Source organism: Astatotilapia calliptera, chromosome 4, assembly GCF_964374335.1.
Source record: "Astatotilapia calliptera chromosome 4, fAstCal68.1, whole genome shotgun sequence".
Taxonomy (NCBI): Eukaryota; Metazoa; Chordata; class Actinopteri; order Cichliformes; family Cichlidae; genus Astatotilapia; species Astatotilapia calliptera.
Genome location: NC_137425.1, coordinates 15195005 through 15222911, shown reverse-complemented (window position 1 = coordinate 15222911; position 27907 = coordinate 15195005). Strand labels below are relative to the sequence as shown.

The 27907-nt window shown below is 38.5% G+C and overlaps 1 protein-coding gene across 1 annotated transcript; it reads right to left on the bottom strand.

Annotated features, from left to right (window-relative positions):
* Positions 1–311: 311 nt before the first annotated feature.
* On the bottom strand, positions 312–27897 carry LOC113020027 (nuclear GTPase SLIP-GC-like). The gene is made up of 22 exons (XM_080300298.1): positions 27740–27897; positions 27534–27615; positions 27097–27209; positions 24255–24299; positions 24106–24135; positions 23811–23835; positions 23609–23680; positions 23219–23312; positions 22577–22793; positions 22267–22461; positions 18722–18928; positions 18459–18625; positions 11843–11912; positions 11676–11763; positions 11408–11523; positions 2605–2778; positions 2366–2514; positions 2104–2221; positions 1798–1906; positions 1562–1692; positions 984–1065; positions 312–899 (listed from the first exon to the last, which is right to left on the bottom strand). The coding sequence occupies exons 2-22, from the start codon at positions 27598–27600 to the stop codon at positions 817–819; spliced, it is 2352 nt and encodes a 783-aa protein (XP_080156424.1). The 5' UTR covers positions 27601–27615; positions 27740–27897; the 3' UTR covers positions 312–816.
* Between the last annotated feature and the right edge of the window lie 10 nt (positions 27898–27907).

The window sequence follows — 27907 nt, the reverse complement described above, 5'->3', positions numbered from 1 at the left end:
GAAATCTTTCATAGGTAACTTTCCAAGTCAAAGTTTTGTGAACAAAGGGCTATCTTATCACACTGCAGTTGCCCAGGAGATACACAGGAGAAGGAAGGGGGACTCCAAGCAGTTGACAATAGGCTGACAGTGGCAATTCTAAGTGGCCGTATGTGTATATAGTGTTTAGTTTTAGTTTAAAATGCATATCTCAGATTGTGATTTAGTGTTAGTTGAAGCTTGCAACCTGTAAGTAGTTTTTATCAAGCAGCTTAGTTTTAGGGCAAGTAAAGGACAAGAACAAGGTTTGAAAAACATTTTCATCTTACAAAAACACTTAAATCAAGGTTTATTGAACTGTATACAAAATCAAATGTTTGCATGCATATACAGATTAGAAACAACAAAAAATAAAATTATAAACTAGTAGCTGAAGTAGAAGCTGATAGTAATGCTGGTGTATTATTATTCATGACACCCAAAGAAACCAATGTAATGCAGGAAAAAAATTCTGATTCTGAAATTGCAATAAAAAATATTGTGCTATATAAGGCTCAAAGATAAAACTGAAAAACATATCCATAAACTAATGGCTCTCATTTCAATGAACTAAGACTTAACACATGCAATTAAAACATTAGAATATACTATAAGATGCTAAAATGTGAAGCAGAAATAAATCAATGTCTTCTTCTGATTATCCAAATCAGGCTTGCCAGGGATATAAGTTCTAGTTTAGTAAAAGCAATATTTATGTAATTAAACACAAAACAGGTAATCAAAGCTGATTAATTTAAGTATTACAAAAATAATAATACCATTTTTATTTTTACCCAGCTACTGTTGTAACATTTCTTCATCTTGACCACCTTGAAGTTGATTATAATGTGTTGTCAAAGTCTCAAGATACTCTGAAACATCTAAAACAACAAAGTGATTTTATTAATAATACATACAGGATTCCTAGTACTCAACATGAAAGATTTACTTTATATTCTGTTTACCTGGGAGTGAGTAGGCAGCAGTCTTCAGTGAGAATTCAATGGCTTTCTTCATGATTTTCTGGAGCGTGAACAGCATGACTTTCTAATTTAACATAAGAGCCTTTATTAGTTTTCACAGAGCCAAATTACGAGTTAAAAAAAAGACTTGAATTACTGATTACATGTTTGTTTAGAGTGAGAATTATTAAAGTGCTGAAAGTAGCCTTTTTCAGTTTAAACTCTTCTATTGGAGTCCTAATTGCAACGCCCAGTAAAAATTTAACAGCCACCTCACTAATGTTTTAAAAAAACAAAAAACAACAAATAGAAGAACTTGGTTTACATTCTCCTTAGACGGGGCAATAGTACTGATTCTGATATATATGTATTACAGAAATATAAAAGAAGCCTTTATGTGAACGAAGAACATTTTGCAAGATAACCTTAGACTATGTTTTTTCTAATTTTCTATTTTGAACAAGTTTGATTCTTTTTTCAGTTTATGCTATTTGTATATGTACAGCACTTTGGGAACCCTGGTTTAATTTAAAGTGCTTTATAAATAAAGGTGGTATGGTATGTTATATAATGTGACAAACCTTCAATGCATCCATCTTCATCAACATGGTCTTTTTTGCCTCCTCATACATTTTCTTATTTGAGTACACATGTCTCTCAATAGTCTTCCTCATGTTTTCCAGTGCTCCAGGTCCCTCAACTTCTTTTACTTCTACAAGAAGACACAAGGTTTTGCAACAAAAAAGAACCCAAAACTTTTTATGCATAATTGCGATGAATGCCTACATTCACAATAAATGCAAATGTGTCAACTTACCAATGTAACATTTTGTCATGTTTTCCTTAACTGTCTCTGTTAGACTGGTGTAGATTTTATTCTTCTGCTTCAGGATGAATTTCTCCATTTGAGCCTTCATTTTGTCCTCCTTAGAAATAGGAAACATTGGTAAAAATGTATTTAAAAAAAACAAAACAAGAGATCAGGGTAATAGAGATGATTCTATTTTTTTCTCCAAAAGTTAATTAGAGCAGAACATACTAATATTTACACATTCTATTTTTTTGTGTAAATATTAATCTTGATGGTAATGGAATCATAAACATTTACAATTAGACAGTGTACCTGTGTCTGAAGAAATATCAGCTGTAGTTCGACATCATTGTATTTTTGAATCAGTGAATTGGTGCCAAGTGAAAACCTGCTTATGACTCCTTTGAATGATCCACATTTAATGTCATTTCTGAAAAATGTGTTTCAGAATAATAGTGTTGATGGCAGCATTGACAAGTGAATAATGTGTATGATGTATATGAGAGAGAGAGAAAGAGAGAGAGAAAAACACTTAATATGATAACACTTTATTATTTATTCTGTTTATTCTTACGGGAAGGTCTCTCTGAACTTTTTATCAATGCTGTCAGTCAGGCATGAAGCCAACATCATGTTGAGGTCTATTTTTTCCCCGCGTTTTGTTGTGTGGATGCCGTGCTTCTTAACTACAGCCACTAGTGTGCTGAAAAAACTGCGGTCTTTCTAAAACAAATCAGGAAAACATTTTTAAACGCATGCTCATAAAGAGTGCAAAATCTGCTGCTTTGATTTAATTATAATTAAGATACATACATCATCCAAAAAGGTCTTCAGTTTTTTTTCAGAGGTTATGAAATTTTTAATCCCTTCTGCGAGACACTGTTCAAAGTCCTTGGTTGCTTCTTCAACTGCTGTTTTTACTGTATTAAGTTGTTCCCTCATGTTTTTCTCAAGGACTTTACATACATCATCTGCTTTTCCAACACCCTGAAATAAAAAACAAATATGTATATATATATATATATATATATATATATATATATATATATATATATATATATATATATACTTTTTTAATATATTTTTTATTTTACATTTTTTTTTAGGTGTCAGAGTTATGCAGACATTTCAAGTTATACATTTTGTCATTATTACACTGAATAAAAATATAAACGCAACACTTTTGCTTTTGCTCCCATTTTTCATGAGCTGAACTCAAACATATACACAAAAGACCCATGATTCTCAAATATTGTTTTCAAATCTTTATAAATCTGTGTTAGTGAGCACTTTTCCTTTACCAAGATAATGCATCCCACCTCACAGGCGTGGTATATCAAGGGGCTGATTAGACAGCATGAATAATGTACAGGTGTGCCTTAGACTGCCCACAATAAAAAGCCACTCTAAAATGTGCACAGTTTTGCTTTATAGGGGTGGAGGGGCAGAAAACCAGTCAGTATCTTCAACACCATTCTTCCCTCGGTTCTAAAGGACAAGCTGGTGAACTCTGGAGTGGACCATCACCTCACTACCTGGATTTTGGACTACCTCACCGACCGACCACAGTATGTGAGGACTCAGGGCTGTGTGTCGGACAGGGTCATCTGCAGTACGGGGGCCCCACAGGGAACGGTTCTGGCTCCGTTCCTCTTCACCATCTACACTGCAGACTTCTCCCACAATTCCACCCAGTGCTTCCTGCAGAAGTTCTCTGATGACTCTGCAATAGTCGGCCTCATCACTGATGGGGACGACAAGGAGTACAGAGGTCTGACCCAAGACTTTGTGGACTGGTGCCAGCTGAACTACCTCCAGATCAACGCCAGTAAAACCAAGGAACTGGTGGTAGACTTCCGCAGGCACAAGCATTCTCCACTGCAACCACTGAACATCCAAGGTATGGACATTGAGGCTGTGGACAGCTACAGATACCTTGGTGTTCATCTGAACAATAGACTGGACTGGACTCATAACTCAGACGCCCTCTACAGGAAAGGGCAGAGCAGGCTGTACCTGCTGCGGAGACTCAGGTCATTTGGAGTGGAGGGCCCACTCCTGAAGAAATTCTATGACTCTGTTGTGGCTTCTGCTATCTTTTATGGTGTGGTCTGCTGGGGCGGCAGCATCTCTGCTGGGGACAGGAAGAGACTGAACAGGGTGATCCGAAGGGCCAGCTCTGTTCTAGGATGTCCTCTGGACCCAGTGGAGGTGGTGAGTGACAGGAGAATGGTGGCTAAGCTGTCATCCCTGATGGACAACATCTCCCACCCCATGCAGCAGACTGTGACAGCACTGAGCAGCTCCTTCAGTGGGAGACTGCGGCACCCACGGTGTGGGATGGAGAGATTTCGCAGGTCTTTCCTCCCCACTGCTGTCAGACTCCATAATAAAGACTTTAACTGATCAAACACACACATCCATACATATGCAATAATACTAAGTGCAATAATCCTTTCTGTCATCGTTGTATTTTTACTCAGTTGTATATAGCATTTGTATTTGTATTCTATTTTTATCTTATTGTATATTAATTTATTTTATTCTACTGTATATAGTATTTTATTTTATTCTATTCTGTACAGTTGTGTACTGTATTTATTCTTATTGTATCCTAATTTTTGCCTCATAACTTTTGCACTGTCCACTTCCTGCTGTGACAAAACAAATTTCCCACGTGTGGGACTAATAAAGGTTATCTTATCTTATCTTATCTGGTGTGGCCACCATTTGCCTCACGCAGGGCAACACCTCCATCGCATAGAGTTGATCAGGTTGTTGATCGTGGCCTGTGGAATGTTGGTCCACTCCTCTTCAATAGCCGTACGAAGCTGCTGAATATTGGCAGGAACTGGAACACGCTGTCGTATACGCCAATCCAGAGCATCCCAGAACATGCTCAATGGGTGACACGTCTGGTGAGTATGCGGGCCATGTGAGAACTGGGATGTTTTCAGCTTCCAGGAATTGTGTACAGATCCTTGCAATATGGGGCCGTGCGTTATCATGCTGCAACATAAGGTTTATGGTTGTGGATAAATGGCACAACAATGGGCCTCAGGATCTCATCACACTACCTCTGTGCATTCAAAATGCCATCAATAAAATGCACCTGTGTTTGTTGTCCATAGCATACGCCTGCCCATATCAGAACCCCACCGCCACCATTGGCCACTCGATCCACAACGTTGACATCAGCAAACCGCTCACCCACACGACGCCACACACGCTGGCTGTGTCCCAATTCAGGGTCTGCACGCTTGAAGTACGCATTTTAAGTGCGATTACGTCACCGCCACGCGACGACGGCTGTCCCAATTCGAAGTGTACTTCAAATGCATACTCCAAATGCGCTGTCGATTTCCCCAAACAAGTTTAATGTTGAGAAACCTAAAGGACCTAAAAATAAATGTTTGTTTCAGTTCTATGAAGCTTTGAGTAATTTGGATTAGTAGTACTGCTTTGTTTGTTGCATCATTTTGCTGGAATTGTTTATATGCTTTATATATTCTGAGGTAGGTTGATCTATAGTGTTACATCATATTCTATAAGGATGTTATGTGTTTGTATACTTTCTGCCCAGTTTGACCCATTTAGCAGAAGTCAGCCTGTTTAAGGCTCTGATATCTATTCTGTATGACTTAAAGCAGTTATGACATGGTCTGATTTTCTCACCCAATACAGGAATATTTAATATATCAGTCTACTCTTCATTCTATGATAATAATAATGGTTTGGATTTATATAGCACTTTTCAAGGCACCCAAAGCGCTTTACAATGCCACTATTCATTCACTCTCAGATTCACACACTGATGGAGGCAACTACGGTTGTAGCCACAGCTGCCCTGGGGCAGACTGACAGAAGCAAGGCTGCCATATCGCGCCATCGGCCCCTCTGGCCAACACCAGTAGGCTGTAGGGTAGAGTGTCTTGCCCAAGGACACAACAACCAGGACAGAGAGCCCGGGGATCGAACCGGCGACCTTCCGGTGACAGATACGCTTCCCAACCCCCTGAGCCACGGTCGCCCCCAACAGAAACAGTTTTCACAGCTCGTCCATTTTCCTTTTTACACATGTATGTAAGCATTGAGCCAAATGTAATAATGCGAACATATGAAACGAACAATATTTGTCTCTTATGTATAATACATCTGTATATACACTTTTGAGTGAAGATTTACGGTGATAGGAAATATAAACAACTGCAACTTGAATCTTTGACCCAGAGTTCAAGCTCACTGCTGTAATATATACATATATATACACGCATATACAGTGGGGCAAAAAAGTATTTAGTCAGCCACCGATTGTGCAAGTTCCCCCACTTACAATGATGACAGAGGTCAGTAATTTGCACCAGAGGTACACTTCAACTGTGAGAGACAGAATGTGAAAAAAAAATCCATGAATTCACATGGTAGGATTTGTAAAGAATTTATTCGTAAATTAGGGTGGAAAATAAGTATTTGGTCACCTCAAACAAGGAAAATCTCTGGCTCTCACAGACCTGTAACATCTTCTGTAAGAAGCTTTTCTGTCCCCCACTCGTTACCTGTATGAATGGCACCTGTTTGAACTCATCATCTGTATAAAAGACACCTGTCCACAGCCTCAAACAGTCAGACTCCAAACTCCGCCATGGCCAAGACCAAAGAGCTTTCGAAGGACACCAGGAAAAGTATTGTAGACCTGCACCAGACTGGGAAGAGGGAATCTACAATAGGCAAGCAGCTTGGTGTGAAAAAATCAACTGTGGGAGCAATCATCAGAAAATGGAAGACATACAAGACCACTGATAATCTCCCTCGATCTGGGGCTCCACGCAAGATCTCATCCCGTGGGGTCAAAATGATCATGAGAACGGTGAGCAAAGATCCCAGAACCACACGGGGGGACCTGGTGAATGACCTGCAGAGAGCTGGGACCAAAGTAACAAAGGTCACCATCAGTAACACACTACAACGGCAGGGAATCAAATCCCGCAGTGCCAGACGTGTTCCGCTGCTGAAGCCAGTGCATGTCCAGGCCCGTCTGAAGTTTGCCAGAGAGCACATGGATGATACAGCAGAGGATTGGGAGAATGTCATGTGGTCAGATGAAACCAAAGTAGAACTTTTTGGTATAAACTCAACTCGTCGTGTTTGGAGGAAGAAGAATACTGAGTTGCATCCCAAGAACACCATACCTACTGTGAAGCATGGGGGTGGAAACATCATGCTATGGGGCTGTTTTTCTGCCAAGGGGACAGGACGACTGATCCGTGTTAAGGACAGAATGAATGGGGCCATGTATCGTGAGATTTTGAGCCAAAACCTGCTTCCATCAGTGAGAACTTTGAAGATGAAACGAGGCTGGGTCTTCCAACATGACAATGATCCAAAACACACCGCCCGGGCAACAAAGGAGTGGCTCCGTAAGAAGCATTTGAAAGTCCTGGAGTGGCCTAGCCAGTCACCAGACCTCAACCCCATAGAAAATCTGTGGCGGGAGTTGAAAGTCCGTGTTGCTCGGCGACAGCCCCAAAACATCACTGCTCTCGAGAAGATCTGCATGGAGGAATGGGCCAAAATACCAGCTACTGTGTGTGCAAACCTGGCAAAGACCTATAGTAAACGTTTGACCTCTGTTATTGCCAACAAAGGTTATGTTACAAAGTATTGAGTTGTATTTTTGTTATTGACCAAATACTTATTTTCCACCCTGATTTACAAATAAATTCTTTACAAATCCTACCATGTGGATTCATGGATTTTTTTTTCACATTCTGTCTCTCACAGTTGAAGTGTACCTCTGGTGCAAATTACTGACCTCTGTCATCATTTTAGGTGGGGGAACTTGCACAATCGATGGCTGACTAAATACTTTTTTGCCCCACTGTGTGTGTGTGTATATATATATATATATATATATATATATATATATATATATATACATTGTTGTACGCCACATCCCCATTGAGTTCCTGATGAAGGCTCTTAGGGTCCCATTGATCTTGTACAATTCTAGGCATTCCAGTATCCAGCTGTGGGGCATTGAGTCATAGGCCTTCTTGTAATCAATCCAGGCAGTGCACAGGTTGGTCAGTCTGGTCTTGCAGTCTCGGCTGACTGTTCTGTCTACCAGTAGCTGGTGTTTTGCGCCTCTGGTATTCTTGCCAATCCCTTTCTGTGCCCCATTCATGTATTGACCCATGTGCCTGTTCATCTTAGCCGATATGATGCCTGACAGGAGCTTCCATGTAGTACTGAGGCAGGTTATTGGTCGGTAGTTGGAGGGGACCGGTCCCTTCTTGGGGTCCTTGGGGATCAGGACCGTCCGGCCTTCAGTTAGCCATTCCGGGTGTCTTTCGTTAACTAGCAGCTGGTTCATTTGTGCTGCCAGACGCTCGTGGAGTGCAGTCAGCTTCTTCAGCCAGTAGGTGTGAACCATGTCGGGCCCTGGTGCTGTCCAACTCTTCATACTGGAGACCCTTTCTTGGATATCTGCCACTGTGATGGTTACTGGACCCTGTTCAGGGAGGTCGCTGTGGTCTGCCCTCAGATCCTCTAGCCACTGAGCATTGCCGTTATGGGTTGCATCCTTCTCCCATATGCTCTTCCAGTATTGTTCTGTTTCCTTGGTGGTGCTGTTCTCTTATTGTTCCCTTGCCACTGAGAGTACACCTTCTGTGGAGAACAGCTGGCATGCCTTCATATTTATCTGTCTCGCTCATGTCTGCGGTAGGCTTGCTTAGCATAGGGGGTCTAGCCTTATATATATATATATATATATATATATATATATATATATATATATATATATATATATTTTTTTTTTTATATTTTGTGGTAAGCTTTTCTTTGGCTGTCACTTCTTCACCCTGACCTGTCTTATTTGGCTCAGCAGAACTAAAATATATATCTGTCTGTGAAGGTTCTCAGTCATCCAGGTCATTGTAGTCAAATATATATCCTGCTGCTTTTACACACGCACTCACATAAGCTCAGCGATTCTCTGCGCGATCAACCTCTCACATGTTTAAGCTTGCTGCGGGAGATTTCACTTGTCATGTTTGCGTAGTAAGCTAACGATTAATAAGACAATGTCAGAGGAATTGGTGCACAAATTATCATCACTCACCAATCAGTGCTGTTGCTCTCTATACACAGTTCACGCGATTGCAAAGTGAAAGCAAAAAACAAGCGCAAATTCAAACGCGATTTCAATATGTCACATATTGACAGTGGCTCACCGATGCCAATGACATAATTACCCAGCTACATTTCTGAAAGAATGCAAAAGCATTGACATATATTTTTCCTTCCTACAATAGCCGGACGGGCAGGGCAGAGATAGATTTTGGTAGCCCGACTGGAAAAATCTCTAGCCCCAGGACGTCGGGCTAGCGATTTTGCGAGCCCTGTATCTGATTGAGGAATCCCTCATCTTTGGAAAAGAGAGTTTATTACAGAGAAACGTCTCTTTCCAAAATAAAAGCTATACTATCCGCTTCTTCTGGGCTATATTCTCAGGAGCATATTAAACATATCAGGTCCCCATAAGGAGAATCATGTGCTAACGGCTGTCTAAATGACTCGGGTAAAGTTTGTAGCATGCATGCTTGTTGTTTTTGTCTTTGCACTAGGATGATGTCGGCGTAAATGTGCAGTCATATTCGTTGTGTTCCCACTAGTGCTTTCAGGTTAACCTCGTTAAAATGACCTTAACGCCACAACACCGCAAATCTCCGTTAACGAGCTACCCCTGATAGCCCCGTGCATGGGGCTAGACAGCCAACACGTTAACGAGCTAACTGCGCTAACACACTAGCTCCCACCCATGTAATTGAGCATTGCGTGGCACATCCAACATACTGTTTTACTTTAGTCCATGACACGCTTACCTCCAGGGTCATACGTCACATGAAAACCAAAATAATTCCAAACGCCAGATCTGAATGAGGGTGGGGGAGGTTCAATTTGCCATGTTGCAAGGAGAGCTTAACTTCTGTCTCGCTAGCTTGCCCTGCGCTCTTCCTTCTGACTATGCTGTCTGTGTGGAGCGCTCAGTGGATCTGCGCTCGACAGTGCAGCCTAGGCGGAGTAGTCGAACGCAGATTCACTGAGCGCTCCACACAGACAGCATCGTCAGAAGGAAAGTTGATGAAATAAATTACAAATGTTGTATTGTTCGATACATATGCGTACCGAACCGAAAGCACTGTATCGAACGGTTCAATATCGATACGAATATCGTTGCACCCCTAATATATATATATATATATATATATATATATATATATATATATATATATATATATATATATATATATATATATATATATATATATATATATATATCATAATAATCTGACAATACATATAATATTGGCCATATTATATTTACATTACCACAGTGAGATGATTTTAGTCTCATGAAAAACATTAGCTAATTGTTATTTACTAACTACTCTTGAAATGACTGTTCAGTACAGAAATGAAGCCCAACAATCATGTTTTACAGTCCTGTGGTCTCAGCCTCAGATACTCAACTAATCACAGTGATGTCATGACAAAAATGAATGACCAACAAAACATTTTTTCTCCTTCATTTCTGTCAAACAATGCTGTATGTAACGTTTCTCGCGGTTAGTATCATGGTTGCTAGGCAACCTGAACAGCGTGACAAAGGCTAGACCGTCCCATTTCACAAGCCTCTCACTTCCGCACTTCTCGTACTTATAGTACGCACCGTACGTAGTACGCGTAGTGCACGTACTTCAAGCGTGCGGTCTCTTAATTGGGACACAGCCCCTGTCTGCCATGTGCCCTAAACAGTGAAAACCGTGACTCATCTGTGAATAGAACACCTCTCCAACGTGCCAAACGCCATCAAATGTGAGTGTTTGCCCACTCAAGTCGGTTACAACGACAAACTGCAGTCAGGGCCAGACCCAGATGAGGACGACGAGCATGCAGATAAGCTTCCCTGAGACGGTTTCTGACAGTTTGTGCAGAAATTCTTTGGTTATGCAAACTGATTGTTGCTGCAGCTGCCTGGGTGGCTGGTCTCAGGCGACCCTGGAGGTGAACATGCTGGATGTTAAGGTCCTGGGCATGTGGGGTCACACGTGGTCTGTGGTTGTGAGGCCGGTTGGATGTACTGCCAAATTCTCTTAAACGCCTTTTGAGACGGCTTATGATAGAGAAATGAACATTCATTTCATGGGCAACAGCTCTGGTAGACATTCCTGCAGTCAGCATGCCAGTTGCACACTCCCTCAAAGGTTGCGACACCTGTGGCATCGTGCTGCTTGATCAAACTGCACATTTCATGGTTGCCTTTTATTGTGGGCAGTCTAAGGCACACCTGTGCAATATTCATGCTGTCTAATCAGCCCCTTGATATGCCACACCTGTGAGGTGGGATGGATTATCTCGGCAAAGGAGAAGTGCTCACTAACACACGCAGACAGATTTGTGAACAATATTTGAGAATCATGGGTCTTTTGTGTATGTAGATAATTTTTCAGATGTTTGAGTTCAGCTCATGAAAAATGGGAGCAAAAACAAAAGTGTTGCGTTTATATTTTTGTTCAGTGTATATTTTCACACGTATATAACTTGATTTTACCTCTTTTCTGCGCCTGGCTCCTTCAATCAAAGACAGAATCCCACAAGCTCCAGTCACATAGTTACATGAGTGACAATGATTGCACTTTTGCAAGAAGTCTTGAAGTTTGGCTATTTCTGTAAATAAAAGTAAATTGAATATTGAATTAGATACTTTGGTTTTAATCTTACAATCCATTTCTGATTTATGAGGAAAAATAAAACAAGATATGCACCGAACAATATATTTTCTTTGAATCACAAAACATCTTGAGATTCTGACTGCCTACCATTGGCATCTTCTTTTACACCTTTTCTTTCTAGGAACTCTTCAGCACTCACTGTGAACACTTTGAAGCAGTCCTCACTGAAGTGGTCCTGAAAAATAAAAGAAAGAGTTTTAATCTTAAAGAAGCTTTGGCTCGCCAAACAATTTTTGGAATGTTATAAAACTCACACTCAGACTCTCATTCAGTTCCCGGAATTCACTCGTCACTTCTTTCTTGGCTTCCTTGTTTTTTATATCTCTTAAATGGGCAGGAAGGGAAATAGGATCAACATATAGCTTAATCACAAAGCAACATATCAAGAAAACAGCTGAGAGGTTTTGTTTTTGAGGATTTGCACATGGAGGGCAACATACCATGAAAAACTTTGAAAACCTTTACCACTTTCAACATGATTAACATTATTAAAGGACTGACCATTTCAGGCCCTGCCCTCCTGCTTTCTTTTTATGTTCTGATGGATCTTGCTTTCTATCCTGTAGATTTCTGTTTTCCTCATAATCTAACATCATACAGTGTAACAGCAGTCTGGCGAGGAAGGAGCGGCTAGCAGGTCCAGCAAGCATGTGGTGTGGAGGTTAGCCAGATAACTCGAAGCCAGTTGGTTAAATCAAACAACAGACCTTTATTCAGTGTCAGCAACATTACACCTTACGAGCCAGGTCTCCACGGCTGTACTCGTCCGTGCATACATGAATGGAGATCGGTATCGTACAACAGTACGGTTTTCTGAGAACAGAACACGAGCGGCATGTAATGGCTGCTGCTAAAAACACACACCCACTAGGAGACTCCCACAACTATTATAATAGTAGGGCAACCCCCCCCCCCCCCCCCCCCCAAGTGGTGCTATAACCCAATAAGGGTTGTTACAACAGCTCTGCCTCATCTGAACCTGCTCCACACAGAACAACTAGACTAGTACAGCAAAAAAGTCTGCTACAACAGATAGAGGTTAGTGTGAAGTAATTCAAATTAATTTGAAGTAATGTGAATTAACAATTATTTAATCTTATTGAAGTTTAATTAATTTGTCCTTGTATTAATTGGAAAAGTTAAAGGTAAAACCCAGATTTTATGTCTCAGTATTACCTAAAGATTGAATGTGCAATTAGAAAATTAAGTATTACAGTTTTTCTTTTGCGTAATTATCAAAGCAGAAAAGTAATTTTCCCTACTGAACTCCCAACCCGTAGTTCTCAAATCAGTAACACACTTCCTCACTCACTTTTGACATTCTCATTGTTTTTTCTACACATACTTTACTACTAAAAATATTTGTCACTATGTTGATATTTCCTACTTAAATCTGACAGCTTATAAAAAGAGTTATTTTTTCTTATATTTCGTGAATCTGTGCAAAATGTAGCCCCAGTTTCCTGTTTATAGCTAACAAGAGTTGTCTCAAATGTGGTCTTCTTTTGTTTTGTTATGTTTAGCGGGAAAATCCCAGTCCATCAACAACGCCTGAAATAATGACACCAGCCCATCTGACATCAACAACAGCGTAGTGTTCAATCATCTTTCTTTCTTATTCTAATGTTCAGTTTGAACTTTGCTTTTCTCAATTTAATAAATTTTGTACCATTACCAGAAGTTCCATGACTTTATTTTTTGTGTCTTTAAAGAGTAGTGAATGGTTTTTATGCAGTCATGGGTTTTTTTTAAGCTATTTGGTCAAAGCTCACATACCTTATACTAAAAAACATGGTTCATTGATTGATTCATTATCATACAACTGTTAAATCTTAAGATAAAAAGTAATTACTGTAACAACTGTGTTGGGTTTAAAGAGCCTTTTAAAAAGTTGAAAATCCCTGCCCATGAAGTAACAACAAACACACATGTGACAGGGTGTGGCTCGAGGCTAAGATGCAGGGAAAGGGTGTAGCAGCCGATTGAGGGGGCAGGGAAGAGTGGATGTCACAGCTGGTTTGTATTAATTCCATCATGTGTCCTCTATTTGGAAGCATGCTGGGGCCCGGGCAAGAGAAGTTAAAGTGGACTGAGTAAGCTGTAAAGAGTGTGAGCACACCGAGAAGCTGAAAGGCCACACAACTGTTGCTGTACATAAAAGCACTGTGAATATGTAAGTTTTTTTTGTTTGTTTTAAAAAAAAGAAAAGCAGCTGGATAGTGCAGTGGTAAGTCTACTCACCTTTGGAGTGGGAATCGCAAGTTTGATTCCCACCTGGTATCCAGTAAGGGTCCTGGATGGTCCCCCCAATGCTAAAAAAAACAAGCCATAGAATGGCGTGGCTACGTCCGCAGCTTGGACACAAGCATTTCACTACATGTTGTACTCTCTATAATTGTGTATGTGATGGGAAGAACGGTGTTAATTTTTTCAGCAACAAGTAATCTAACTAATTACTATTTCTATCGGTACAACGCCGTTACCGTTATTAACAAGAAAATGCGCTTTACTATTTTTCAACAAACAGACAGTTGAAGCTGTCTTCAGCTTACCGCACCTTATATCATTTGCACGGAAGTAGCTGTCTGCGTAAGTAATCTGGGCGCTACAGTTTTAAGCAGTTGCGTGCGCTCCCGCGGACGGCAATCACTTTCTGGCAGACAATCACTTTTTGGCACCTAGAGCTAGGGGGCAAAACAATCTCGTGAGTGCTGCTGTTTGGCTGAGGAAGAATAAAGTAGTAGTGGTAAACCAATCACATGACCACTTCAAGATGCCAAAGTAACAAGGTGCTATATCACAGTTTTTAAATTGTGTTGATAGGCCATGTAAAACCAGAGTCATGATAAACAATATATACGCGGTGTTTTTTCCTGAATACTTTCCTCATGTTTACTGTCCAAGGACAGCGCTAGCAAGCACTCTCTGCTTATGACCAAAAAATAAAACAAAACGAAAAACACCCATTTCGTGTTTGTGGAAAAATGTACAATGTCGACCAATTAAAAATGACATGGCAGCATGACATTTGGTTGTTTAGGAAGAGGGTGAGTTTTAGGAGTGACGGCGAGAGAGAGAAAGAGAAAGAAAGAGAGCTGAAAAAAAGAGAGCAAGTTTTGAGATGTGAGAGATTTGTGACGTTTAGCGTGTTTGGAGTGTGTAGTTAGTGTGTTGTCTTGTGTAGTTAGTGTGTAGTGTTGTGGATAGTTGTGTGTTAGAACAATGAGGTGACTGCTGAATGTTACAGGTGCTGCAAAAAAGGCAACAAAGGCAGATTGCAGTGTTAATGGTGTCTCCAGGTAGAAAAAAGGGGGAGTGATACATCTCCTCTTGTCAGACCTGCAGGTATCAGGCTTGTGATATTCTTCTTTATAGTGGACAGAAATTATTTTTGCAGTGGCCCAAATAATTTGTGTGGCATCTTCTTTAATGTAGAACACCTGATTGTTATGTAAATAGTTTGAAATGGCTATTTTAAAAAAAAAAAAGGTAAATGGCTGCAAATTTGCAGCTAACTTGTGTCATGGTCCTGGGTCGGTGACCCAGTATTTTGAGTTTTGTGTCATTATTGAATTTTGATTTTGTCATAGTTTATCTTTTCTAGTCTTTCGGTTCCTGTGTTCCAGGGTCTGCTGTATTCCCTAGTCAAGTCTGCGTCTGTTATGTTTCCTGTTTTACTTTGGAAGTCTGTGTCCAATGTCAGTGTCTTTAGTTTCACTTCCCCTGTCCCGTCTTTAGGTTCATGTGTGTCAGCTGTGCTCCCATGTGTGACCACTTCCCTTGATCATCCCTTATGTGTATTTAGTCTCTGTGTTTCATTCAGTCTGTGTCGCGTCGTCTGTGTTCCATGCCCTATGTCATGTCAGGTTTCAAGTCTCTGTGCAGGTCATGGCTCATGATGCTTATTCTTATATTTCACAGTTCCCTCATGATCCGGCACAGTCTTGTTCATAGCCTCACTGTTATTAGTTTCTTCCCAGTTTAGGTTCCTGTTTAGTTGTTGTCCCTGTTCAGTTCTCGTTTAGTTTAGTTCATGTACTCCAGCCTCAAATAAAGGCTCTCCTTGTTTAAACATGCACCATGGTGTGGTCTTTCTTTGCTTGTGACTTCTTGATGTTGGTAAATACAATAATTGAAAAATACCACTTTACATATAATATATACATATAATAATGTACAACACATTATGGAGTATGCTTCTGCTGTGAGGTCTTGCCTCCATGCACGTATGCATTTAATCGCTAGACGGGTGTATTTATAAATAATATTATATTAGGGAAATTTTCCCAGACATATTTTTGACCTGGGGGTAGAATTGATTGAGAAATGGAAACGGAAAATGCTTATGAACTTGCAAATTAAAAACATGATGCATTTAAGGTAACCCTTTTCCATTTTTATTTAAAAAGAGAATTTGTTCTAGTGTGCGATGGCCGAACCTGTTCCTTTTCGTGGAGATAATTTCTCCTGCCTTAAGGAAATTCCCTTCACATGGCACAGAAGAGGCTGGAGTGCAGAGAAACTGGTAGAGATGCAGTTATACAGTCTACCTGGGCCCCACAAACTATCAGCTAAAGAGAATAAATAAATTCAATTGCTGCACATTTGGCAGACTAACATTTTCAGATTAATTAAACAATAAAATATATATTTTTACAACATTACATGTAAAGAATCAAGTGGAAGTTTTTCTAAAGTTATTTAATGATATTTATATTATGGAAGCAGATGTTTGACATTTTACCTTTTTCCCATTTTCAGATATAATAAACACGCACAAAACAAAAGCAAACAGCCAGAACACAAAGCTGGAAAACCCACCCGATTGACAAAAATCAACTCAAAATTCTCCCACACAACAGAACCTCCTCTATTCCTCGCTGGCTCCAAATCTCTCAGTAGAATGATCAGTGGTTCGCTATCTGTCACCAGTGTTGGGGAGTAACGGAATACATGTACCGCCGTTACGTATTTAAAATACAAAATATGAGTAACTGTATTCCGTTACAGTTACCGTTTAAAAAGGTGGTATTCAGAATACAGTTACTTTGTTGAAATAAATGGATTACACTGCGGTACTTTCCTGTTTCATTTTGTCGCGGGTCAGGACTGTTTGGGTTTTGTTTGACAGCTACGTTCTGTTGTTCCAGGCGGCAGCGTTACGGTTGCCATGGTTACAGGGCGACGCTCTCTCTCTCTCTCTCTGCGACTGTGTGTTTCCTGGGTGAGAGAGCGCCTTTTCGTTGTTGTTGTTGTTGTGCTAAGCTAACAGGCAGAATGCTACAAGCATAGCTCTAAAGAATGTAGCATCATGGGCAGTGTAGTCCGTGTTGCAGGGAGAATGGACTGCCATACACGTTATGTGTCTGTGAGCGCGAGGAGGGAGAAAAAGGGGAGTGGAAAGGTACGAGTTGTCATCGAGGAAAAACGGGAGCTGGAAGCATGTAAATATAATAATAACCACTTCAGCCAAGAAGAGTGCCTGACGAGCCCAGTTGTAAGTAAGCTATTAAGACTCGACTGTACACCGTGTTCGTGTTTTCCTCCGAAAACAATAAGTTCCGTTGGAGCAGCATTTCAACGCCTCTCTCTGTCTCTCGCAAGAAAAGTTGACCCACACAACAAAGTAAAGCTATTTTTTGGCTACGAGCCGACAGGGACCCCGCTGTATTAGTCAGAGGTCCCTTTACTACAGTTCGGAGTCGCGGACCTTCAGTAATAGTAATAAATCACACAGCAATAGTACATTCACGTTGTTGTAAAAAGCACGATAATATATTAAGTAATCCAAAGTATTCAGAATACGTTACTGTCATTGAGTAACGTAACGGAATACGTTACAGAATACATTTTGGGGCATGTATTCTGTAATGGAATACATTTTAAAAGTAACCTTCCCAACACTGTCTGTCACCATCAAAACACTCCACAAATCCCGCGAATGATTCACCTGCTTATAAACCATTGAATCAGACACCGAAGCAGTTAGGTTCTAAATGAAGCTTCGGACGTCACTGATCACGTGACTCTGGCCAAACGAATCAAGCTTCGACACAGTGCTTCTGAAGCAGTGTGTTGATTTTTTTGACACACGCACCGGAGCTTCAGCTTCAAGCGGGCCATCACTACTCCACACGGTCAGCCACTGCGAACCGTTACAATTTGTGCATGGGATTTTAAGATTTACAATTTATATTTGTATTTAAGTTATGAAATATGATTCATTTAACATGTTTGTGGTTGTTACAGCATAAAATATGACTTTTTCTACTCAGATTTTATGTTTGGTTTTTTTTGTCTGATTTTTAGATCAGTTGTATTAATAGAGTATGTCAAAATGCAAACATAACTGTAAATTCAGATATGTGAGGCTGTACTGAAAAGAATGACACCAAACAAGGCAAAGTAAATAGTTTTTAATGGTGATATGTAAAGGTCAAATTAAAAGTAGTCGAAAATGGTCAATTATACCCGGGACCCCAGAAGGTTAAAAATTTTTTTTTAAAGTAATGCAATAGTTACTTTTCCCAGTAATTAATTACTTTTAGAAACTCAGTTACTAATTTGGTTACTTTTTGAAAAATAACTAGTAACTATAATTAATTACTTTTTCAAAGTAACTTGCCCAACACTGGTGACAAATAAAGGTTGTTTGTTTTGTTTTGTTTTTTTAAAAATACACCATTATTCGCTGTGAGTTGGGTACTGACTTCACAAAGAATTTTACCAGTACTGTGTTAGTGTTGAGAATATTATATGTTTTTTAGTAAATATCTGAATGCAACTATTAAATATTTCTCCAACAAGATTGATCAGTATGTGATTTTAAATTTTTTTAAATTATGCACTTTGACATCTTAATTCACTTACCGATTGTCTGAAGGATCAGACTTGGTGCAGATAAAGTGAATTTGCTCACACTGACCACCATTTCCAATGAGGCCATGTGCACTTTTTAGAATCTCCCAGGCCTCATTCTCTGATGCTGCCCGAGTAATTTCAGCCACAATCCACACAGTAGAACAATCTCCAACAATCTGAAATAAATTATAGCACGTCAATTATAAATAATTAATACAAAAGATGTTAAAACAACACCAGAAAAACAACAAGAAGTTGATGTGAAAAATTACTTGTCTCCACATTTCGTTCCTGCTCTTGTTGCGATCGCCATTTCCAGGAAGGTCCACAAGTGTGACATGCTGGAGAAACTTATTGTTTGGCACCCTGACAGTCACACACTTTACTAGTGGCCAGTACCACTGCTGTGCTTTATATCCATCTTCCTGCTTTGGAACATACTTTGTATATTTAAAAAGTTCTTCAGATAGCTTTTGAGCCTGCAATAAACAAGATAAATAAGATTAATACATTTACAATTAAATCGGTAAATTTAAAAAATAAACCCAAATTGTAGACTAAATTTTTATCTTGGGAAACATTTTAGATTTTTTTTAATGTTTAGATTTAAGGATGATCAAACTTAGGCACATATATGCACACAGCATCACAGACGCATTTGTTAATGCAGCTTCCCTAGTGTTTTATGTTTACAGCTAACAGACGCCCTGTTTGCAGACCTATAGTCTTGTGATATCCAATGCAAATTGTTAACTTATTTGCACGAGCAGTTGAAACTGTTCCTGTTATACCCTTAAACTTTTACATTCATACATTTCTATCATCATACAGGCCTGAGAATTACAGTAAAGTGACAGAGCGTTGTGGTAATGGCTCCTAGACTCTGGAGCTCTCACCCACTGAGACGTGTGATTTGCGTTAAAAAGCAGCTAAAAACTCAACTTTTAAATTTTGGTTTTGTGTAGCTTTCTCTCTTTATGCTGCCAGCACTTTGGTTCTGAACTACATTGTAATATTTATTTCAAAAGTTGTAAAACGGCTTACTTTTTACTTAACATTACAAAAAGTTATTACTTATGAAAAATTGACATTCTTCTGGAGAAAAAGTATAGGATTGACATCAGTAGCTAGTATTGACCCCTTTAATCCTAAACTAGAGATGGTACGATACCACTTTTTTATGACCGATACCGATATCATAAATTTGGATATCTGCCGATACCGATATGAATCCGATATAGTGTTTTTTAATCAATAAAAATGTTTTTTAATATCTTGTTGCATTTTGTATAAGTTCATACTCAAGTTTAAATAAACAACAACACTAAAGCTATTCTGTTATACCTGTATGTAAAAAATACACTGCACCCAAAATATTTCATAGTTCAGCATAGTGATCAATCTAATAAACTTAAACCTACACCATCCTTCCTATTCTGGTATTTTAAAGAGTACTTAGCAGAAAAATTAAGCAACCTAACTAATAGGGTTGCAAACTCCCAGCAAAAAAAATAGGGAACCACCCTCCACCTCATGATGCTTAATCGAAGTAATCAACTTTAATTTGATGCAGTGTGAAAAAAAATGCACAGAATTAAATTATTTTTCAAGAATAATTAAATAGATTCAACATCTTTCTTCAACAAAAATGCAGACTGCACAGATGGTATCTTCCCAAAGGAAAAAGTAGTATAGCTTACTTGGTATATTAGACTTCACAGTTACTATATACAGTAATGGACTTCTATACATTTTTCATCAGATTAAAACTTTGGGTGTAAGATTCAGATAATTATTTATTAAAAGCTAGACATTTTAAATGAGAATAAGAAAGAAAAGTATGTCTTTGTGCCCCCTTTTCCCTGTTCATGCCCTATCGGCCCCCCCTGGCTAAACTTTGCTAGATCCGCCCCTGCACAGTTACCAGCGGTCAGCTACGTAGAAAAGGATCCTGGTGTAGAAAGTAATATTAAATAAATTCTAACAACAACTTATCAAGGTTAAACGTGCTGCTGTTGTTCAGCCGCTGGTTTCCTTTTTCTGGCGCGAAGTGAGCCAAAAACAAAGAAGAGAAACGTGAGTTGCGACAGAAAAGCCGATCAGCTGATCATTGATCAGTTTCATGATTGAAGTAGCAACAGGAGAGGGAGGAAGAGAGAAGAGGCAGTCGCTCCATATATCGGTTGTTAAGCTTAACGTGGGAATGCTTTACAAACATTCAGAGATGAACTTACACACTTGCTTTACTTCTCTCGGGGATAACTTCCTTGGAGATGAAATGCTGGTTTGGTAGCGAGGCTACAATACACAAAGCTGCTCTATCATGTGACGCATACTGCTCCAACGTGCAACAATTATGAGGCAAGTTATGCCGTGTCGCAAGTTTTGTGAGGTGCTTTTTTGATATTTAATGGATCTCGGATTACATTTTTTATTTCTCTCCGATATCCGATCCAGTAATTTACGTCAGTATCGCACCGATACCGATACGTAATATCAGATCGGTCCATCTCTACCCTAAACCCAGCAACTTATGTCTTTTAAAATTATCCACCAATCTCTGACATTAACCTATTGAGAGATTTAACTACTCTGTTGTGCAAATATCTTTACAGCCATAAAATGCTTGATTATTTTCTCAGTTACTGTTACAGTTACTGTGTGATTCAAATTTCAGTAGGATTCAATATTCACTAATAATAATAATAATAATAATGGATTGCATTTATATATCGCTTTTCGAGACCCTCAAAGCACTTTACAATCCCACTATTCATTCACTCTCACATTCACACACTGGTGGAGGCAGCTACAGTTGTAGCCACAGCTTCTTCGGGGCAGACTGACAGAAGCAAGGCTGCCATATCGCAAATTAAATGCTGTGGCCCCAGAAACGGAAACACTAGGAAACGTGGAACACGGAACCAGGAACGATTGAATAGGGACATACGGAGAAATTTAAACCACATGGGACAAGGCGACAGTGGGCAGAGGAAAACACAGGGCTTAAATACACAAGGGAGTAACAAGGGATTGAGACACAACAGGAGAGCACAGCTGGGAGTATTCAAACATGACGAGACAAAGGGGAAGCATAACTCAAAACACTGAACACAGGACATGAGGCTATCAAAGTAAAACAGGAAACACAAGACAGGCATGGAGAAGCAGACTTGACAAGGAGGTATGGCTGACAGGGAAGACAAAGCAAACATAGAGCACAGAAACAAGAGTAACAAAACATGGAAAACAGGGAAAGAAAGGTAACAGAAACCTAAAGACTAAAACTAAGAATATATTTTAATGTGTCTGGGAAAGCTGACCAACACAGCTAATCTCCATCAACTAATCATGCATCTGGGGTGCCTTCAGCACACGAGGTAGAACCGGTTGTCCAATAATCATAAGGTTGGTGGCTAGATCCCTCTAACTTGGGGCAACATACGCCAAGTTAGAGCTATATACGAATCAATCTCTCCTATTTAAGTAGGATGCTTGGACCTGACAAGGGAGCTCAGCTGCAGGAGGCAGCTGGAAAATGTAAATAAACATCCACGTGCCTTGGGTCCTTTTTCCACATCTAGTTTTCAAACCAGTCAAAAGCAGCACTGAAGTTTGATAAGGCAGGAACAGATTTGTTTTAATATTTTGGTCTGCACATTCTACTTTCCTTTTATATTGTTTTTTTCTTATTTTTTTAATAACAGAATAGGCTGTCTATAAATTATATCATATTATATCAATGCAAGCAAATTCCACTCATTGAAACAACAAACATGGAAAAAAAATGAAGTAATAGAATAGTATTTGAACTTACTGTGTCACAATGCAAAACTTTCCTCTTGGGCTCTAAAAATTCTGGAATATTTTTGAAATACTTTTTTTCCAAGAGGTTTTCAGGGGATTTGTCTTTCCATTCTTCTCCATACAGGGCTGACAGCTTTTTAACCATGTCCCGATAATCATCACCTTTCTTAAGATTCTTCAGTGACCATAATTCATCATGCCACTCCTAAAAGACAAAAATCATTGCATTTTAGTTTTATAAATGATAATGTAAAGCAAATACCTGCTGTATTTTTGTAAACGCATATACTGTAGCTTTAAATAAAATATTTAATTCTCACCTCCTTCGTAATGAACTCAATTTCTGCCTCATACTTTGGGCTGCAAGTGTTAGCCTCCACCTTTATCATGACTGTGGTGCATGCACTGATTATTCCAGTGGCCAAAAGATTCTTCTCATTAATGATGGTATTGATTAAAGAGCTCTTTCCAGCCCCAGTTCTTCCAAAGACACCAACAAGCTCTCTCTTGTCGGTTTCCAAATCATTAATTTTGTTCCTGTTGTACAAGTGGGTTAATTTATTCAACCATGAAATGTGTTGCAAAATGAGGAAGACACCTTTCTGTGCCCAGATTGTTAAATAATAATTTAAAAGTCATTATATTATTATATTATTATTATATTATACTTTTAAACGAACAGTAAGATGAGCTATGTACATATGTAATGTACATATGTACAGTATGTAAATGCTCACTGGAATTAGTTGGCTTGGTGGTTCATTCTTCTTGTGTGTTTAAAGTTTTACGATCCAATATTTAACCTATTAATACTACAACAGTTTGGAATGAATGCTTTTGTTCTAATTATCTTTGTTCTAATAAAATCTGTATATGATTTTCTTTCACCATGATTGTTACTAAACTAAAATGTTTTTTACCCAGATGTTTATGTAACAGAATAAGGGAACGTTGATACTCACTTTAGGAAAGTACTTAGCTTGTCTTGGCCATGGAGACTGTCACTGACATCTTTCATGATGCCTTTCACCTCAGATAATATTCTTGTTTCTGTCACTGTGAGAGTAAAGAAGTGTTTAGCAGGCACCAGTTTAATGCACAATGTTATACACTGATAATGAAAAACTGGACTATATCACTTATTAAAGGAGCAGTGCATGGCAGTAGGTTGATTACTTCATTTAAATATTATTTTATTGTATGCCAGACACGACACCAGCAAACCAATAAGAAAGTATTTTCTGTTTCTCTGGCAAAGTCAGACACATGCAATACAACAAAAGATTCACTGCATAGAAGTTTTACCATACAGTGCAGTGAAACTGTCATTCTTTGGAAACAAATGTAAAAACCTGAGTCACGTTGTCTTTTAGTTGGTGATTGCCATTTGTTGGATTGCCCCTGAAGATCTGATTTTCTTTTTCCTTATTAGATTAGAAAACACAAAAGGTTAGGTTTGTTGTCTCTGTCAGTGGAGGTATTTGGTCAAAATCAAAGTGTTTCTGTCTTAAAAGATGAATATTATAAGTAATTCATATGTGACATGTGTCTCACCTTTTGAACTTGTGGATGGTGGAACCTGGAAATTAAAATGGACATTTAGTTTTTTTTTTTTTAATGCAAAGAAATGAAAGCTCTTCACACAGGTATCATTTAACCGCATTTTTAAGAACATATGTCTGAACACATACTTCCGCAATCCACACAGTGAAATGCAAATTTACTTTCTGTCTCATCTGGGATTAGAAATATTAACCCTTAAAAGCTAAATACAGAAAATGGACAATGTACATCAGCTGTATATGCATGAAGAATAAAGGCGTGTCTTGAAATTTAACATAATTCTGACCTGAACCAATTTTGTTGTTTCTTCATTCTCCTGTTTACAATAAAGATTAAACACACAGGTGCAAGATCATGTAAAATTTTGAGCAAACAGTGAAAGTATGACTCCTGGTAAAAAATCATAGCCAATCAGAATTAAACTTCTTAACTTACCTGAGTGGAAAAATCAGGTGTTTCTTGCCTTATGTTTTGTTTACTCTAGCAAAAAGAAAATCCATAACTGTAAATGAGTGATACAATTCTAGAAAATGCTATTGTTGTCACAAAGATATAATCTCAAAAAGCTGATCGCAATTATTTATGAGGGCTAGAAGGATCACGTGAAATGAAGCATTTTGTGCTTTAATTAAATGTGCAGTTTATTATGGTTAGTAAATGTATTTGCAAATCCTTTTTTAAATTCTTTTATTTATTTAAACATTGCTAAACTCAAGTTTATAGAAAATTAAAAGGGTAATTGTAAATCCACACTTAACTGACTTATTAATTAATTAACAAATACTTAAAACTACAAGTGGATTTCACAAAATACAATTGAACTGTCAATGAAATTAAACCCTTTTTGAATTGAACCTTTTTTTGCCTCTAAAGAACACCTACCTGCCTTTGGTCTTCATGGTAATTATAAAATGTTCTCTAATATTCATTGATTCATATGATCTGTTTCACAATGTCTATAGGTTTTACAGTTAAGCACCAAAAGTCACTACATGATTGAAGTACAAACTTCATGTCTCTGTAATAAATATTATACATTTATGCACACCTCACGCTTTTATTGAGCAAAAACAAACAGTTCATCTTATTTTTTTATTTTAGTAGACAACGCCGACACTTTTTAATAGACAGCCAGTTAGCTGTTTAAATTTTTTTTATGTGAATTTTAATTCAGAAATGAGTATGGCATTCTGAAATTGATGCATCCTCAGGTTTTATTGCTGTTAGAGTAGCAGGAAGTGGCATTTTAAAAAAAGCTGGAGGTTTTTTTAACAACATTTGCGCCTAAAAAAAAGTTAATTTTGTGTAATAGAAATAGCAATCATTTTTTTACAGTTTAAAGTTATCTGCCATTCCTGGTTTGTGACTTTCGTATGAAATGCATTGTGGGACAATTGGCTGCACCAAGAAGTGTGGGTGCTTGTACCAAGGCTATTTGTTCTTGGGATTCACATCTTGGGATTTTTAGCTGCTGTAAGAAAGCAACTAAAAACTGTAAGAATCAGCACTGAGCCCTCTTAGAGCAACCTACAACCTTTAAAACATGTTTAAAATGCTGTCTGTAAACACATCGGTAGAGATGTTATCACATTGATTTTTAAAACTCTGAGTTAAAAGAATTGAGACAAAAAATCTTTTAAATAGATCATCAATTTTAGATATGAAGTCTTTATTTTTTCCAGACTTCTATCTGAGTTGGCCTGACAACATGCAGACGAATAAAGGTCATGTGTTAAGCTTATAACAGTTTCTTTAATACTGGTTTTAGCATCTTTGCATTCAACATCTTGTATCAGTAAGAACGTAATCACTTCACTTTTTTCTTTTCTTGTCTAAGCTGCTAAAATAAGAAGTGTTTCCCCCTCTTTAATCCACCTTGCTCTGGATCAGGTCGAGACTGGAACAAAAATTCAGCCCTGACATTTTTGGTCCAGGTGGTCTACAATGATCAATCAATTGCCCACCAACACAAATGGTGGGCAACTGAGTTAAACCTGTGCATATATTTGTACAGTTTGTAAAATCAATGCTAAAGTTGAATAGTGCAAGCAAAAAGGGAAACAGTTATCTTTCTTACCACTGTCATTACACTTTCCTCCATGGTTTCCTCACTCTGTTGTTGGGACTGCTATCTTTCCTCATGTATTTCTCCACAGTTAGTGCTACCAGTAGTAGCCCGACTAGTGATGACTAACTAACCTGTGACTGTGAATTGTTGCTCTTGGTGGTGCAGCTGCAGCTTAATGTGACAAATTTTGCAACATCTATTTCAAGTTTATTTTTTATTTTCCTCTCTTAGCTTTTCACCTCCACCTGTTGTTTCTCAATTTCTATCAACCACTTCTTCCACACTAAACTCTGTCTTACAAGTGCATGAACACACAGGCATGGTAAAGGAGGGGCTGGTTGTGTTTAGAGATTTGACTGGGAAATTCAGTCATAGTAATGGAAATGAATCATCATGGGCTGATATCATGCTTGTAAGGCTGGTGTGCAGCAGCCCCTCAAGCCGGTCTGTAGCCTTTATGATTATATTGACACAGAAAAAACAAATGTCAAATTGTGGCGGACCACCAGGTGGCTCCACTCACACCCAAGTTGAAGGGAAGTGCTGGGGTGGAGATTTTGGCGCTTACTATATGTGAAGTTCTGAGAGTCAGTTAATAAAGTTGGAGTGAGACACTGAGACCTCTCCTGTCGTTACTACATACCTCCACATTGGTGACCCCTGTAGCGAACATGCTAAGGCTCGACGACGAAGCCAGCTCCGGCCTGGAAGCATCGGCTGCCGCTGGACTTTCACCTCCGCCGGTGGCGCTTAAATTGCCGGATTTTTGCAGTGTTCATGGCATCTAACAAAAGCACTTCTTTCTTTGCATACATATAATCTAATTTGGATTGTAAACTGTCTTTATCTTGATAATTTAATACGATTTTATCACCGAATTTCACACGAATCACAGATCACATAATTTCTTGTAACAATAAAGCTTTCTTTGTTTTTTTACTTTAAACATTTTTTTAGTTAGCAATATTTAAAATAGACTTTTTTTAATTTCAGAAATTCCCATTTATTATAGTTGGTACCCAAAGACATAAAGAATAAAAAATAATTTGGAAATAAATTGACCAATGTTTATTTTGTTGCACAATTTATTATTAAACCACAAAACGCTTTATGTTGATGCATGTGACTCTTCTGCTCCTCCATATTTATATGAGATTTTTAAGACCAAATGTAAAATTACATAAGCAGACTTTTTTTTTTTTTAATTACCTTTAAGTCCTCAAGTCTCTTTCTGAATCTTGACCTTAGACCAACTTCAGGGATTAACTCAGTTATGTCTTCATTGGTAAGACAGAAAAGGCTTTCCTCTGTAACTTTGTTAGCTGTAATTAAATATTAAATCTCAGTTATAGAGATGCACACAATTTCAAATTTCATTAGAAATCCACTTCATGAAATAAAATGAAATAGGCATGGTTATTTCTTTTAAATGCCACTGAGCCTTTTTTGTAATACATTTTCTGTGATGACAGTGTAGAAGTGGCTATAGAAAAGCACTTCTCTTCCAGATGTGTAAAAGACTCAACAGCTCTCTTTAAACACAGCGTAAAATAGAAAATATTAGTGTTGTACAGCACAACCATATCAAGAGATTTTTAGTTTGAGATATTTAAATCTTTGTTTATGAAGAATTAATTATAATTTACCTTCAAATCGTTCCTCCAACTCTCTTAGCCCCCAGTCAAGCAGTTTGCTTCTTATGAAATCGGCCATGATCAAGAAATGAAACTGAAAAACGTAATATTTAACCAGACAGTACTGCTTTACAGATTAGACCTTCGTGATCACCTTCTGCCTCAATGCATATATAATCAGAGAGGCTAACATTAAATTTAAAGTTCAAACTGCTCACCTTTTGTTAAAAGTAATGCAGGAAAAGGCTGGTGAGGGAGATGCGAAGTAAGCAGTGAGACACAAACAGGTGGGAAAAAAAGAAGTCAAATTGCAAAAAAACCCAACACCACAAAAACACTGTATCCAAGGACAGATACGGTTAAAAACAAACTGGAACTGAGTGGCG

Coding starts and splice junctions, on each gene's coding strand:
- LOC113020027 (XM_080300298.1), bottom strand. CDS start 27,600: ATGGCCGATTTCATAAGAAGCAAACTGCTTGACTGGGGGCTAAGAGAG. Junction 27,210..27,533: donor GTTGGAGGAACGATTTGAAG/GTAAATTATAAT, acceptor ATTTAATTACAG/CTAACAAAGTTACAGAGGAA. Junction 2,515..2,604: donor TGAAGACCTTTTTGGATGAT/GTATGTATCTTA, acceptor GATTTGTTTTAG/AAAGACCGCAGTTTTTTCAG.